The sequence below is a fragment of the Morus notabilis genome, unplaced genomic scaffold, assembly GCF_000414095.1.
Source record: "Morus notabilis unplaced genomic scaffold, ASM41409v2 Scaffold666, whole genome shotgun sequence".
Classification (NCBI taxonomy): Eukaryota; Viridiplantae; Streptophyta; class Magnoliopsida; order Rosales; family Moraceae; genus Morus; species Morus notabilis.
The window spans coordinates 135,719-152,122 of NW_010359376.1; the positions used below are offsets into that span (position 1 = coordinate 135,719).

The following is a 16,404-nucleotide window of genomic DNA, read 5'->3' on the forward strand; positions in this document are numbered from 1 at the left end:
CCGCTTTTACCAGTCTTTGAGTTTGTTTATGGATATAGTTTGTAATTTCCAGCTTTATGCTGTTTCAGATTTCTGTTGTTTCGGACAAGATTTAATCAACTGATCTAATCTCCCTGTAATATTGTACCGCAGTAAATGAAATTTGTCCCAGCTCTATAAGATTTAAAGTAGTGACTTTGACAATGGAAATGTAGTTAGCTCATTGGAATGAAGAAATGACACATACATGGTATGTAATTATATGTTGAATCCTGAATATTCCCGAAGTCCAAAACTATAATTTATATGCAAGGTTGGCCATAACCAGCCATATTTCTCGTTGGTTATCATTGGTTGCATGATTCATCACTCATGCAAACGACAACAAGCCTAATATTAAGTTCATTGCCAGTGAAAACATTGCTTAATTTTATTTAGTTTTTTAAATTAGAGTAACAAAAATTCACATGGATTGCAGCTCTGACCACTTCATCTCTATATATGAACGTTGTGAGCAGGCAAACCCAACAATTCTTATGAAATAATTCTTAAATTACTTGTTATAAAAAAATTAAAAAAAATTAAAAAAAAATCTTAGGTGCTCATGGAAGGGCATAAATTAAGATATGGGTAAAAGATTTACATCAAAATCATCCAAGAGTTCCTTCTCCATGCATCAACCAACATTCAAAATTCACCGGATATTGTTAACAGTGACCAAGTAAATTGATGAGACCCCACTATGCAAAACATCTCAAAAAATTTACTACTGTAACTATGCACCGAAAAGCAAAAGGCAGCCTCTATAGTTGCAACAATCGCTGTAAACTGCAGACTTGATTGCTGGGGCCGCTTCTTTGTATTTTCAAATGCTCAAGCTTGTTCACCAGTTGTTGGTCCACGCCCTCCTCGTCTACCACCACGTGCACCTCGACCGCGGGGTGCTGCTCTTGTGCGGCCTCTCGCCAGTGAAGGGGAAATTACTCCAGCTTGTCCAGCTTGTCTTAGCATAGCCCTCTGCCTGGCTCGTTCCGTCAAATTTATGGTGGTGGATGTACTACTAATGGGAGAAACCTGTTTTACCTCTTCTGATTCCGTGACAATACGAGGACTGTTTTGTTTCGATACAGCAACTTCTGAAGTAGTTGCTGCTGAAGTACTCTCGGGGGCAACTGAAGCAGCTTCAGCAACCTGATCAATCTCCACTGCTGCTTGGTCGTTAACGTCATTTGACTTCTCCGAACCTTCAGCGGCTTCTTCAGGTACTTCAACTTCGTCGTTCTTCTCGTCATTCTGAGTTTCCTGAGAGTTAATCTCGCCAAAATCTACCGCGGCAGTACCAATGGCTTCATCATCAACCCTAGTTGGTGAAGCCGCTGGAGTTACTGATGGCTCTGGTTGCCCTTCGCCTACTAGTTCAGGGCTGGGTGCTACATCAACGGTTCCCTCAAGTTCTGCAGCATCGGGCACCAGCTCTCCCTCTTCTCTCTCGCTTCCAGTTTCTATCATGGGTTGTAGGTTCTCAAGATCAGCCAGATCATGTGCTCCCTCATCAGAGACCATCTCTTTCCCACCAGCTCCTTCCAAGTTCTCTTCCAAAACAATGTTGTCGTCTTGCGAATTTTCAACTTGACTTGCCTCAGCTAACTGCAGCTCCCTTGGCTCCTCAGCTTTATCCTCGGTGGTATCAGCCTCCTCCTTTTCAGCATCAATGGCAACTTCCTCATTTGAAGCTTGAGTCATATCACCAATATCAATGGATTCTTCGATGACCGGAAGAGTATCGAGATTTTCCAGAGTAGAAGAAGCTTGCCCCTCGCCACTAACTGGCAAGGAATCTGAACCTTTTGATTTCTTCGTTAACGGCGCTGCCACATCGGGGCCAGTTTCTACTTGGGCAACCGATTCTTCATGAGAACCAAAAGCAGAAGAAGACGAAGCCAGACGTTTTCGAGCCAGTGTTTGCGTCAGAGGCAGAGAAGAGACATTGCCTTGAGTTTCTGCATCACTGGGAGGAGCAGTCTTGCCACCATTGTTGGGCCCTTCTATCTCAGACATCTCTGTATCACCTTGTTGTTCTTCTCGTTTTACAAGACCTGTATCACCTTGTTGTTGTTCTCCTTGTTTTACAAGACGTGACCTAACCAACCTTCTTGGCATTTTGCGAGATTCAACATTAGCTTTGGGTGCAATGTATCTCTTTTCACTTTCTTCAGTTGATTTGGCAGGAACACTTGTAGCTGGACCCACAGAAGATGAAATACCAGGGGGTTGAGCAGGTGCTACAAGACCTGATATTAAATACCTTATAACTAACTGAATAAAATAAAGATATAACGCAAGAAACTGAAAATAATTATCACTAAAAATGATACTATATGAAAAAAGTGAATCATAGAAATTTAAGTGCCGAGAAGGACCAGTTGTAGCTGCAACTGTAGAATCAACAGGTGGATTTGGAGCGTCTGTAGGAACAGCGAGGGCTCCAAGCTCAATGGAAACTGCACGTGCTGTTTTTTCAAAATTTTCAACAGCCAAGACATAAGCATTTACGCGATCATCCAATGCAGTTCCAGATGGTTGCTGAGTCAATGATATACCCTGAGGTTTTTCAATGGAAGTTAAAATGAAGTTATCAAGGAAGAAAACTCAATCCAAGACACAATCTAGAAACAAAAGATATGTTAAATGCGATAAACATAGATTCTAACGGAAAAAAACGATGACCAACATATTAGCAACTATTGTCCAAGATTTTCCACTCGCCAACATGTAATAACCAGAGAAACACACACGAATGCACACAACACTTAAAAAGGTTAAATTGGAGGCAAGCCAAATAGGAAATCTCATTGCCACCTCTGGAAGACTTTCTTTGGCAGGCTTAAGCTTTTCAAGTTCATCTGCCAGTCGCATTGAAGCTTGCTTGTGCTTCTCCAATTCATTTACAAATTTTGTCTTTTCCTAAAATGGCAAGGAAGATATCATAAGGCAGATGCTCCACAGAAAACCGGATATTGAAGACAAGTTGATAAAAGAAACTCACTTAGTCTACAACTAATGAACCAGCGTGTTTTTTGCATAAAAAATGAAAACATGATAGATGCCAGAGAAAGAGAGGGGAAAAATGATTAAAAAAAAAAAAAAAAAAAAAAAACAAACTTAAATCCTAACATTTGATCAAAGTAGTACGAATTATTAAATCTAAGAATTAATTTATAATTCAGTATCGCTTGGACTCTTTGTATCACAACGGACATGGAAAAATGAGACTTACAAGATTGACTGTTAAATCATCAATGAAATATAGTAACCAAAACATAAAAGGTCATACGACATATTAAGGTCATCTGGAAATCAGAAAATGAAACAGACGAAAGTTTATTAACACAAATACCAAAATCTGTATAACCTTAAAAAAAACAACAAAAAACAAACAAAAAAAAAAAAACAAAAAACAAAGCATTAATATCAACAAGAAAATCAGAAACAAATCCTTGAATAGGCCAAGTTACCCATAACTAATTAATATTAGCCTTGCAGATAAAATAACTAAATCCATGATATCTCAAAAGAATTAAATAATAACAACAAAAAAAGATGGTCAACCTGCTCAACGTTATCATAAGAATTCTTCACTAACTTCTCATTCTTCACACGCTTCCCTTTTTCTGCCTTCAATTCCTCTCTTAACCTCTCAATGTGCTTTTCAAGAATCTGGGTAAACATGGTAAACAACAGAAAATTACAACGGAGCAAAATCTTTTGACTAAACAAAATTTAAGAGAGAGAGAGAGAGAGAGAGAGAGAGAGAAGAGGTTGTTAAATGAACCTGAATTCTAGTGTCCTTCTCCTCCTTCATGGCCTGATCACTAGAACTATCCCCACCAGATCTTTTTGCTGCAATCAATATTTATATAACAACCATGAAAAACTGAAAAAGCCAAACAATGATACAGATTCTCAGATGAAATAGACTAGCAATCAGTTTCTGACTACCTTGCTTGAGTTCCTCCAATTGCTTAGTAAGAGCTTGATTCTCTCTGCTCAGTTCCTCCTTCTCCTTTGACAAACAATCAAGCCTCCTCTATATACAGAAAAAAGAATGAACTTAAATTAGCATAAATAACTATATATTAGCAAAATAATTAGCATAAGTTATTCAGTAGGATAATTAAGTAATAATATAACTGCTTGGTGAAGATTACAGTATTTTGTTTCAACAACCTTTAGCTGAAAAACCATCTTCTTTTGCCTCTCCACTTCTGACTTCAAACTAGCCTGTGCATGTGAGATTGTGAACCATATAAGGTAACATTTGAAGGATGCATTAATGGTAAAAGGACAAGTTGTTTCAACAGAAATTACAAAAACAAGGTTGGCATAGTACCTCAGCTTGCAAACTCTCGTTCAACCTTTTCTCCCTCTCCGTCAATTCTAGTCTACAGTTAGAAAGGTCTTGCTCCAACAGTGATATGGTTTCCTGCCTTTCAGAGAGAAGTCTCTTGTTTTCCTCAATCTGAGAATCCTTAGCTTTTAGATTTTCCTGTTGGTAAAAATAAAATAAATAAATATTAACGGCAATATATTGTCTAAAGTTACTAATTCTTTGTTGTATCTGTCAATCAAATAAAACAGATTGTTTTTCTGGGAAGAACCCAATCACAATTCCATTACATCCTTCTACATATGTAATATTTCATCTGGTAGTTCGTAGCGATAACCAAAATGCAGAGTAAAAAATATATTTCTAGCCGGCTATTAAAACTAGTAAAAGAGAACTTGAAATGACTAAAAAGAAACACTAGGATGTCCCTTAGTAATGACAAATGACAGCTCACATAGTTTGGAATGGATAAGATATAAGTAGCACCATTAACAAAAAAGATAAAAAGCAGCTCTCTTTAGGAAGTGTTTAGTTAAAATACTTTGCAAACACAATTCTTTCAACACAATGTTTTAATTAAAACTGTAAAGAAACAGAGACCCTCCAACAAAGTATTCTTTACCCCAAACACTTACTCAATGTAAAGAGTCGTGTTAAATAGTAGTTGAAAATTAAAGTTTTCGTTTTTTATTTTTTTCTTATTTTTATTTATTTTTTTCTTGCAGTTGATTATTAGAGTTAGATATTATGGATTCAATTAAGAGAGATTTTCAACATGATATATCCATACACCAACTAAGAGCACAGCTATTGGGCATCCAAAGCCCAGTTCCTCCCGCATTTTTCAGACAATTAAAGTCTGCCAAATACACAAATCTTAATCATAAAAGACACATACAGACAAAAAAAACAGTTAATTCCTTTTCTCTAAACAGACCATATAAACCAATTAGTTGAATGTTATTCCTATAAGGTTACTTATCTTCCCAAACATTAACTCAACATAAAGAGTTGTATAAATTATCAAGTGACAAGTAATTGAAAATGACTGAATTAAAACATAAACCAGAATAGACATTGAATTTCCTTAGCATCGAGCTCATATAGTGACTGAATTTACCCACCTGCATCTGCTGAACATCATCTTTCAAGCGATTATACTCGTTCATGTCAATATTCCTACACCTTTCAAGTAACTTTAAAGGGGGAAAAAACATACGTTAGAATCATTATGTAGAAAAGTTATGCACATGGATGCACGGCAATAGTACGTAGACAATAAACGATGAGACAACATACATATGGTATGACTTAACTATCATAACATTTGTTTAGCATTTAGGTTGGAGCATTAAATAGCATGTCCTCGACTAAAATGAGGGAGAGCAGGTGGAATAAGAGAGAAAACCATTTTCCTTTATGAAATAAACACCACAATTTTTACAACTTTCTTCTGTAAATAAGTGAAATGAATGATAAAAATGTAGATATAAATTGATACGTGTGTGCGTGCGCCAACAGAAGTTATCTATGTACATGTCCAGGGTTGTTGCATTTCTGTTCTTTTCTGACTGCAAAAGTGGAAAAGAGAGAGAGAGAGATTCTAATACCTCAGATACCCTCTTTTCTAGGTTTTCCTTCTCCAACTTCTGTATTTCAATTTCTTTTTTACAGGCTTCCACCTGAATCTGACTCTCCTTTATGAGTCTTTCTAGGTTCTGGGTCTCAGCATTAGCTTTTTGAGCCACTTCACGCAATTTCTAAAAGTCATTCCAAGAAGAAATATTTGAGAGTGATAATGAAATAATAGCCATGTATACTATCAATTTCTCTTTCATCATCATTATTATTACAAATAATAAACCACAGTGCTACCTGGCACTCCTCAAAATTATGTTTGTTTTCTTCTCTAAGTTGAGCATTGCTTTCACGAAGTAAGGTCATTTCTCTAGCCTGCAAAGTATTTTACACAGAGACTATAGTCATAAGGAAATATACTTGAAAATAATACAGGATAGCTCCAAACATTCTTCTAAAATATATATGTCAAACAAGGCGGAAAATACAATAATGGCATAAAAAAAAGCAAATGATTAATTTAGATAATTAAAGTGAAAATGGAGAATATGAAATTCCTATGAAACGTTTATGACAAATAAACTACACTAGAGTTCCTAAGAATGGACTATCAAAAAATAAATTGAAAAACAAAAAAAAACAGAGAGAGAGAGAGAGAGAGGGAGAGAGAAGAAAAGATCCTATGGGTGTTTCATGAATAAATGAGAATAACCTGTTGTTGAAATGATTTCATTTCCTCCTCTGTAAATATGATTGATCTTGACGTTGCACGCTCAGCTTGAAGTGCCGATTCGGCAGTTTCTGCAGCCTTCAGAGCACTCTCAAGCTGAAAAGCAATAGACAAAAATGAGATTGTCAGGTAATCAAAGGCTACCCAAGGGAAATTGACCGTAATAAATCCCACAATCTAGTAGATAAAGGCAATACAAAATAGGCTAAAAGAAAGAAAATCTAGATCAAAGCATAGACAGCTTGTTTATGAGAATTAAAACATTGTCATATAAATGGTTATTCGGAACTTATGGTATTACACTATCAAGATCAAATTTGAGTTGCGGATTAATAAATGGAATCTGAGTAAGAGTTCGTTTCTTTTCTTTATGTTAAGTTTATTCTGCATATTAGCTTGAGGTTAGGGATTGCTCCAGAGTGAGATTTCAGGAAAATGTGGTATGGGAAGTTATTTCTCTCACGTTTTTGTTTCCAGTATTGTGAAGAATTTCTTCTATTCACAAGAGTCTAATTCCTTCGTTCAAGCTCCCATGTTGTTGGCTACTTTGGAGAGTGTGGAGGGGTGTGATGGAAAGGATTAGACAAGTTCGGCAGTTTGATCCAATTTGTGCAAATCCATGTTTGGCAAAATGATCTAGAAATGCTTTGGGATTAAATATGCCAATTTTACTTGAATTTTTCCCATATTAGGACCATGACATATTACTTGATTTTTTCCAAATAGGAAACATTTTGAAATTCTCTAGGAAATGAAAATTGACCAGTTAACACGGTCAAAGGGATACAATTCAGTAAAATATATTTGGACAAAGAAGGCACCATCGGATAACAATAATAATCGTGGAAGCGTATGCAGAATGCTATACCTAGTTGTTTTTTTTATAGGCATATCTAGTTACTCTTTGCTCAATATAATTAACAAAAATAAAAGCTATACAACCAGTGTAAATTTAAACACACCTGTGACTGCAATCGCAGTTTTTCTTGTTTCAGTAAAGAAATCTCCGTCTCTGCCTGTTGAAGACAAAAATGAAGTTAAATGCAATTAAAAAAAAATTGTCTACATGGCAGAGAGAGAGATCCTAAGAAAACATACAATTTCTCTTGACCGCCGCAGATAATTTATCACACTCTGTAAACCGGAATCAGTGGAAGTATCTGAACCAGCACTTCCTCCAGACAGTCCAGAAGAAAAACGATCTTTCTCTGCCAATTGAATGTGTAGAGCCTCGAGTCTGCTGTGCAGAATTTTGTTCTGAAAAGAGATAAAGGAAGCTTTAGAAGATATGTATTTGTATAACAAATTATGTTTTCTTTTTTTTTTTTGGCCAAAAAACAGACTATGACACTATTAATTCCTCAAGGCATATAATATGCAACCTATGATCAACACAACAACAAAACAAAAGAAAAAGAAAAGAAGAGAAGAGAAAAGAAAAAAAAAACGGCATTCATATATACAGCTTTCTGATTTGTTGGGTGAAATAAAAACAAATCATATTGCAGCATCACCATTAAAATAATAACAATAATAATGATGTTGATAATAATAATAAACTAAAAAATGGCATATGACAGCTCAAACATCATAAATACAGCACTTACAGCATATAGCAATTACCTGTTCATTAAGTTCATTGTACTTCTTCTCAGCATCATTCTTGGATTGCTCTATAACTGCCTTCTCAATTTCCCACTTTGTCTTTAGTTCACTCTAAAAAAAAAAAGAAAATCTGTATCAACTTCCATCTTGCATGCCATCAAAGCAGGTTGCATGCCAAAGTAGCTTAATAGGAAAAAGAAACAGGACAACAGGACTTACATTTTCTCTTTTCTGCACATAAACCATTTTACGCAGCTCAGATGCTTCGTCTTGGAGCAAACCCAAATCCTTTGAAGTTTTATTCAATTCTTGAATTGTCTCCGACAGGAGGATAACCTGGGAGAAAAATCATAAAATATGTCGGTGAGACTAATATTTTTATCTTTCCCTGGTACCGCAATGCCTATATCATATATATATATATATATATATATATATATATATATATATATATATATGTATGTATTCATTTTATGCATATATATATATATATATATATGTATGTATGTATGTATATGTGTTGATTTGTGTAATTATAACCGGATTTGTATAGCTGTAACCATATTTGTATAGCTTATTGTAGGAAAGTTGACTCTAGAGGATTGATACTAATCTGTGATTGATAGCCTTAGAAAGTTGCCTAATTGGGTTAACTAATTTTTGGTTAGTTTCCTATTCTGTATTTGTAGAGGAATCTATATATTGTAATGCTTTTCTTATTCGGTGAAATAAGAAGAAAACACATTCATTCTTTCAAACTCTCAGCTATTTCACCACAATATGTATAGCTGTCATCCCACACTGGTACCAGTGCCTCACAGAAATTGCTGGATTGGTTCCACTGATTAATTGTACTAACCTAGTTACTAACCTTTTTTACTATTTTTTTATTATCCTTGCTTCATCTACAACCGCCCAATTACTTTTAAACAGTCAAGCTCTGGTTAGGTACTAGTGCCCAAAGGTTCAAACTGAACGATGGCAGCCATGTATATTTACTTATTAAAAGGTCATCATCCTAGAAAAAATAACAAGCGAATCGCCAGTTGCCCCTCCTCAACTTCAAATTCACATTCCTCGCAACTTTGAAGAACCGTTGTTTCTAGGAACTTTTCACGAATATTCTTCAATTAGAACTCTGCTTTGCTACCCCCCATAACCCCAAAGGAAGCTCCCAAAACCAAAGAAAACACACTTAAAAGGGCAGAGGCATAAAATTTTCAAGCTCTTTTGAACACAGGGAAAAAAAAAAAAAAAAACATCATTTTAATGGCCCACTTGAACATTTAAGTTGCAAGCTAGCAAGGCCATTAATGTTAACACAAGAATCAGCAGCAAGAGTAGATTAGAGATACTACTAACATGTCTCTGGTAATTAGCCTGAGCAGAACACCATCGCTGATGTTCCTTCTCTAAGTCTTCTTTCAAAGAAGAAATCTGGATCTCCATTGTCACAATTTGAGACCTGGAGTTCAAGAAAGAAAGAAAAAATGAAGCCCCAAAAAGGATTGTGAATTTAAGAAAACAGCACGCACCAGGAGAAACTCACGCTTTGGCTGAGTTCGCTTCTTTTAGACTTCCGATTTCTGTTAAAGCAGAAGAAAGAGCCTCCTCCTTCCCTGCAGCTGCAGAAGCCACTTCTTCAGACTTCAAACTAGATTCATTTTCAAGTTCTGAGACCTTCTCTCTAAGTGAAAGAAGTTCAGCTTCTAGTGATCTCTTTAGCTTTTCGGCCTGTCATAACATTTTAGAGGACAGAGACAAACTACAGTCAACCATTATGGTAAACTTTGATAATCGATTAAACAAAAGACAATCGACATTGGTACCTCAACTTTGTAGTTTTCATGGGCACGTTCCATCTGTTTTAGGGCATCTTCATTCACTTGAGCTATGTTCTTATACTGCAAAAACGAATAAAAGGAACTATTAGTTTGTATGGCTTTAACAAATTGAGCATTATACAGAGTAAAGAGCAAAAACCTGTAGCATGTGATCCTTGTAAGCCTGTGCTTCCTCTCTCAATTTCTCAATCTCCTCCTTTGCTGCCCGCAAATCAGCAAGAACCTACACCATGTTTTACAAACCAATGATCGACTTTGAGTTCAACACATAAAGGCACATTACTGGACATAATTCTCCAACCATACAAGAGCATACCATCAAAGTTCAGAAAAATTAAAATCTCAATCCGACAAAGGTACCAAAATCCACACAAAAGATAACAAAGTGTTTTTTCTTAAGCGGGAAAAAGATAGAAAGAAAGAAACACTACTGCATTAAAGGGTAATTTTAAAAAAAAATGAAAAAATACTGAATCCTCATAATACTCTACCTAGTTAACCAATAAAACTGAAACATGTTGAGAGATTCAAGCTCCTAAAAAAAAAAAAAAAGGTTTTTTCTCCTTTTTTGGCTTGGTTTGCGAGAAAAGAAACAGAACCTAAGTTAATCCTTTAACTAATACACTGTTTGCAAGCAGAGGCACATATACAAGTTAAGTGATGCAAGTTTACATACTGGAGCACAACCAAAATTCAGAGTCCAACTCAGATTTGACACAAGCCTATACAACCCTTTTCTAACTAAGGTTGAGTACATCTGACTACTTTCAAGCTGGTCAAGGGTGAAAAGTGTGTTTAAATACTCCATTTGATTCTGAGGATCCCTCATCCTCTTCCTTTGTAATTTATTTTTATCAATAAAAGGGTTCCATTTGATTTTCAATTCTGAGCAAGGTAAATCTAAAACTAAGAACTCCCAATGTTTGCATAAGTTGTAATTCAGTATTCCATGCTAAATTAGGTGTGCCATAAAACAGGTTTCAGATTATTCAATCATAAGAAGCAAGATATCTATAGAATACCCATGCCACACATCACACATACATACATGTGTGTAGGTATGTATGTGTATCTTCCTTGTAAGAGACACAAAACAATCAAAATATTCATATCAAACAAACAAAAATAGAAGATTTTTGAATTTATTGTAAGTTGTAATTTGAAAATCATCATAAAAATTCAACTAGCCTGCTGCTATTTTAGCATCAATCTAAAAAGAAAAGATACATAAACAAAGCCCACTGACCTCACTGCTTGAAAAGGAGGACGATCCAGCCGCACCATTCATCTCAATATCCTACAATACCAGAACAGAAAGGGACAGGGGACATAAAAGAATTAGAAACATGCAAGTTTGTATCCAATTAAGAAACTTTTACCAACATTCAGCACGTCACGTCTAAAAGTAAGCTCAACTAAATATTCACAATAATAACACAGATCCCCACGAGCCAGGCATCCGTTGTCTCTGCAATTAGCGAGTAAAACCAAGATTTTTTTCTTTTATATATACAGGCACGTTGCATAAGCGTAAGGGGTTCAGTATGATAAGTAGAAAGATTAGATGGAAAATAACAAGAAAATACATGGAGAAAATGATGTAAGGAACCAAGAATTAGATAGCAACATCATCTTTAATCCTAAGCAGTGACAGATATTTCCCTAAACGCAAATCACTGTCACATTGAAACCCTCATCAAATAGTGTGGTTCTGAAAAATTTAGTAAAGCTACACGTTTCAAAAACTTTTCTCAAAACAGATTATCAGTGTTATGACACAAGAGAAGCTAGATCTTCATTGTCACCAAAGGCAACATTGCCGTTTCAATTTCATCTATTAAAACCACATTATTTTAGATAAAGTAAACTTAAAAGCTTTGGTATTCACCTGAGGGGGGAAAAAAAAAAGAAACAGCACACACACAGCATTCGAGAAGTACCTGAATATCTGAAGGTTTAATCTTTTTCTCCAAATCAGAGAGTTTGGCCTGAGTGAGCAAACAAATAAATAGTAAATCCTCTTAAATACATAATAATATATGGAGTCACGACACATAAGCAGATACACACACACACACACATATATATGAATGCATCTGAAAAAAATTTTAGCCCGCTTAGATGACATAAAATGAAAAAAAAAAAAAAAAAGAGGGGGGGGGGGGGGGAGGGGGGTGAAAAACCTCTGCTACAGCTGCTCTCGTCTCTGCAGTCCTAACAGTACTCCATGCATTAGCCAAGTCCTTTTGCATTTCTTCAACTTGTCTCATGGCATTTTTTAAGGTCCGTTCACGGTCAAGAGTTAGAGCTCTAACCTTATCCCGCTCTTCTTGCAGCTCTTTCCTAGCCTCAGCCCATTCCCTCTGTAGAGATGCAATTAACATACTTAGTCAATCTCCTAAGGTTTAAATAAGACATTGACAAGAAAAAATATTAAAAAAGATCAATTGATCACATATATATCTGACGCATCTAAACCAACCTTTGGGGGGAAGAATTGACCAAAAAAAAAGAAAAAAAAGTACGAATTGAGAACTGATAATGGTAATACCTGAATTTGTTTTGTGTGCTCTTCCTGTTTTCTCCTCTCTGCCGCTCTTGCCTCCTGAAGTAAGGTGGAACATGTAAAGTCTAATGTCACAACAAAACAACGAACAAAATCATTTGTAAAATAAATAAATAAATAAATAAATTCATCAAAATTAACTACCTCACGAACTTGCTCTGTACTCTGAATAGTATCCAAACTAACCTGCATAAAATAATATGAGAACATATGCAACAATTGTGAAAATGGATCATATTATCTTGGACAATACCACCTGCAAGCGATGGACCCTCTGCGACAAATTACGGACTTCATCTAAAGCCCTCTTCTCTGCATTTACTAGCATTTCCTTTTCGTTCTTCAGAACAGAAACCTGTTGGTAACAACATACAAAGTGAGACCCACATATCAACAAACAACATACACATGAAGTAGTCTTATAACATAATGACATGACCTCCATATTCAACTTCCTAGAAAGCTCCTCTGCAGCATGCAAAGACTCAGAACTTTCACGCAGCTTCCTTTGGTAGTCAACTATTATCTGTGAGAATTCCACGTTCCTCGCTAAAACACCATTGGTTTCAGTTCTCTGATATAATACGAGTTGCACAAAATAACAAAAAGTTCAGGCACAGATCACTTCCACACTTTTTATCTGTAAAACGTATATACAGAGCCTGATGTTCTTAATTCTATGATCACCTGATGCTCAAATTCTTTCATAAAACTGTCAAGTCTCTCTCTAGCAAAATTTGATTCCAAAGCCAACTTGTCACGCTCTAACCGTAAAGATGTGATCTCCATCCTATAAAAAATAAAAAATAATAAAAAAAAATGAGAGAGAGAGAGACTCACAAACCATTGCCATGAAGCAGATCAAAATTTGAAAGAAAAAAAGAGAGAGAACGGCTAAATACGTTGAATATGTAAGGCTAGTTTAACAAATAACACAAAAATGACGTCTATTGAAATATAATCGAGATAATCCAACAAGAATCAGGCATGAAGAGATCAATCAAATATCAAGGTACTTGATTATTGCAACAATATGTTGCCCGAGGTTTTTTTTTTTTTTGGCCGAAGAATGCACCAAATTTAAAAAAAATACAAAATTTAACGTCATATATATCGAGAACATATATAGCTAAAAAGAACAATGGGGTAGTATAACGAGTTCTAGAAGAATGACGATTTGGCCGAAGCACAACAAACTGCAAAGATGAAAACGCATCTCAATTTAACACAAACTGAAGACCGAAAAGAATTCTTTTTTTTATTTTGAAAATTCTCATAAACAATGTGAGTAGGCAGCACCTCAAACATAAGTGAAGCTATAGAATAATAAGTGCAAAAGAAATATACAAAAGATTGGGCCTAAAAACCACATAAATGGCACACAGAAGAAATGAAGGAAATCAAACAAACTAAAGACCAAAAAGAGCTTTTTTTTTTCTTTTTTTGCAAATTCTCATAAACAATGTGAATAGCCAGCACCTCAAACATAACTGAAGCTATAGAACAATAAGCGCAAAATATATAGAATAGCTTGTGACCAAAAAACAGATAAATGGCACACAAAAGAGATGAATTAATATATATTAAAAAAAAGGAACCAAGAAAAACATCAAATGTTAGGTCATATGCCAACGAAACCACATTAAAGGGGAGGGACGTAAAGCCTTGGATTCAACTGACAAGAATAGGCACTGGAAACTTCACAAAATAAGATCCAGATTCAAATGTAACAGTTACCGAGATTTTTCCAGCTCTTCTTCAAGACATTTCACTCGCTCTGCGGCCTTCTCTTGGGCCCTTTTAGCAGCTTCCTATTTTATTGTGTTGTTTATGAGAGAAGTTATTGGAGTACAAAACAGTAATGAGAAAAACCATTTCTTAATTAAATCTCTACTGTACCTGAGAACCTTCAAGAAGCAACTTGAGACTGGTTCTTCCATCTTCTGCCCAAAAATAAATAAATAAATAAATAATGAATCGTTAATGTTGATAAAAGAGAGCAATTTACGAACAAATCCGTTCCACGGTTCTTAAGCTATGAACAACTATATCCCGTCTCGTCAGTTCATAGAGACATCCCGATAATCATCATTTGTTCATGCAGTTAGTCTGACCAACAATATTTTATGAACCCCAAAACATTTGTTGATGAGCTGGACAGATTGTTAGTGATTCTGGTTCTTTTTGCTTCCCTTGGTCAGTTTACTTTTCTCATTTTTTGGAGGATTTTAGATACTACAGTCTCCAGCTAGTGCAGTATTTGTTTTTCAGCGTTAGTAAGATTGTCTTGGTAAGGACTCAAGGTGACAGCTATATGCTTAGCATAAAGTTGGAAAGAATTTCTATATAGCTATAATTTTTAATGGAATCATTCACTTCTCTCAGTTATAGACCAAGATCATTCACACATATAATCATTGTGAAATTTGTATCTTCTCATTTGACAAAAACAAGAAATTTATTGAAAACAAAGAGGAAGATTGATAGACAACCGGAAGATTGATAAACAACCAAACAGAAAAAGCTCATCAGAGGTCAAAAGGGTAATCAGATAATAAAAAACAATTCAGTGAAGGATAACTGCATTACGATTTATTTCCAACCAACCACCCCACTAACCTAAAAAGTAGAATCACATAACAACAGAGAATCAAGCTAGCATTCTGATTAAGCATTTATAACCTCTATACTAGTGATTGTAAGATTTCAACACTCATAGCAAGACCCCAAAAAATATGTAAATGGAAGGTGAGGCACCACAAGCTAACAATATCACAACCACCATCTTTCCACCTGTTATATCTACCGTAAAGGAGATGGAATCTTTTTCCCACTAGTTTACACCTGTATTGCATCCCTTGGCAGAAATTCTAGAGAGTTAGTGAACGAAAAATAGATGGGCAGAAACCTGGAGGAGCCTCTATGGAAAGAGGAGGAGTCGAATGGAGTTTGTGTTCCTCTTCATACAACCTTTTGTACATTGCAACCTGTGTTTTTGGGGAATATTAATGAAAACTTGACTATCCATAGCACATAAAAAAATAAATAAAATTAAAAGAAGAAAAACAAAATTAGGCCAAAAAGAAGCTCTGACAGATGTGTGAAGGGATTCAATCATGCGTCCTTGTTCTTCAGCTCTCTGTAACACTGCTGTAACTCTTGATGCAGCTTCTTCTGTATGTTTCTTGAGCTCCATTTCTAGTTTTTCCTGGATTTCCATAACAAAAAAGATATTTACCAACAAGTTTTTCATCTCCGCATGTGAGAAGTGTCCAAACAGATGAACTATTTGTAGAAAAACATAAATATATCACAGTCAACCTTGAATTCGTACTCCTTGTTTTCAATCTGATCAGAAAGATTGCGAACAAGACTCCTGAGCTGGGCATTTTGCTCTACCAGTCCATTTATGTCCTTGAAAGTTAACTGTTGCATCCAGTAAACCAAAAGGGACATTGATAATTTCAATTACACATGTGAAGATCTAAAGACAAATAAATAATAAAATCTGAAATTCAAATAACCATGCTGAGAAAAGAATCTGAACTTCAGAAAAATCACGTTCGGGAAAAAGATAAACAAGCTTACAAGACGTTCAGATATGACTTTCTCAGCATCTGAATCTGTAGTCATTTCAAAATGAACAATGGAAGAAGCATCATTCACAATATCTTTCATTGAAGACCCACAACGAATCTGTATGTCCCGGCATTCC

General features: G+C 35.5%; 1 protein-coding gene across 4 annotated transcripts in view; it reads right to left on the reverse strand.

Moving 5' to 3' along the window:
• Positions 1-554: 554 nt before the first annotated feature.
• LOC21402160 (nuclear-pore anchor) overlaps positions 555-16,404 on the reverse strand; it is a 22,680-nt gene continuing 6,830 nt past the window's right edge. The window contains exons 16-49 of one of the 4 annotated variants that reach the window (XM_024163061.1): positions 16,278-16,404; positions 16,011-16,115; positions 15,784-15,897; positions 15,598-15,676; positions 14,589-14,629; positions 14,427-14,500; positions 13,377-13,479; positions 13,129-13,263; positions 12,946-13,044; positions 12,834-12,875; positions 12,675-12,728; positions 12,307-12,486; positions 12,064-12,111; positions 11,370-11,420; positions 10,263-10,346; positions 10,109-10,183; positions 9,829-10,013; positions 9,642-9,744; positions 8,499-8,615; positions 8,298-8,390; positions 7,773-7,931; positions 7,637-7,690; positions 6,657-6,770; positions 6,242-6,319; positions 5,977-6,126; positions 5,491-5,562; positions 4,370-4,525; positions 4,207-4,260; positions 3,979-4,066; positions 3,812-3,879; positions 3,589-3,696; positions 2,839-2,943; positions 2,400-2,580; positions 555-2,270 (exon numbers count right to left, since the gene is read on the reverse strand). In XM_024163061.1, the coding sequence (XP_024018829.1) occupies positions 853-2,270; positions 2,400-2,580; positions 2,839-2,943; positions 3,589-3,696; positions 3,812-3,879; positions 3,979-4,066; positions 4,207-4,260; positions 4,370-4,525; positions 5,491-5,562; positions 5,977-6,126; positions 6,242-6,319; positions 6,657-6,770; positions 7,637-7,690; positions 7,773-7,931; positions 8,298-8,390; positions 8,499-8,615; positions 9,642-9,744; positions 9,829-10,013; positions 10,109-10,183; positions 10,263-10,346; positions 11,370-11,420; positions 12,064-12,111; positions 12,307-12,486; positions 12,675-12,728; positions 12,834-12,875; positions 12,946-13,044; positions 13,129-13,263; positions 13,377-13,479; positions 14,427-14,500; positions 14,589-14,629; positions 15,598-15,676; positions 15,784-15,897; positions 16,011-16,115; positions 16,278-16,404 (4,714 nt within the window). In that variant the 3' untranslated portion in view covers positions 555-852. Of the gene's footprint in view, positions 2,271-2,399; positions 2,581-2,838; positions 2,944-3,588; positions 3,697-3,811; positions 3,880-3,978; positions 4,067-4,206; positions 4,261-4,369; positions 4,526-5,490; positions 5,563-5,976; positions 6,127-6,241; positions 6,320-6,656; positions 6,771-7,636; positions 7,691-7,772; positions 7,932-8,297; positions 8,391-8,498; positions 8,616-9,641; positions 9,745-9,828; positions 10,014-10,108; positions 10,184-10,262; positions 10,347-11,369; positions 11,421-12,063; positions 12,112-12,306; positions 12,487-12,674; positions 12,729-12,833; positions 12,876-12,945; positions 13,045-13,128; positions 13,264-13,376; positions 13,480-14,426; positions 14,501-14,588; positions 14,633-15,597; positions 15,677-15,783; positions 15,898-16,010; positions 16,116-16,277 lie in introns of all 4 variants that reach the window. The other 3 variants (XM_024163062.1, XM_024163060.1, XM_024163063.1) reach the window with 3 other exon arrangements.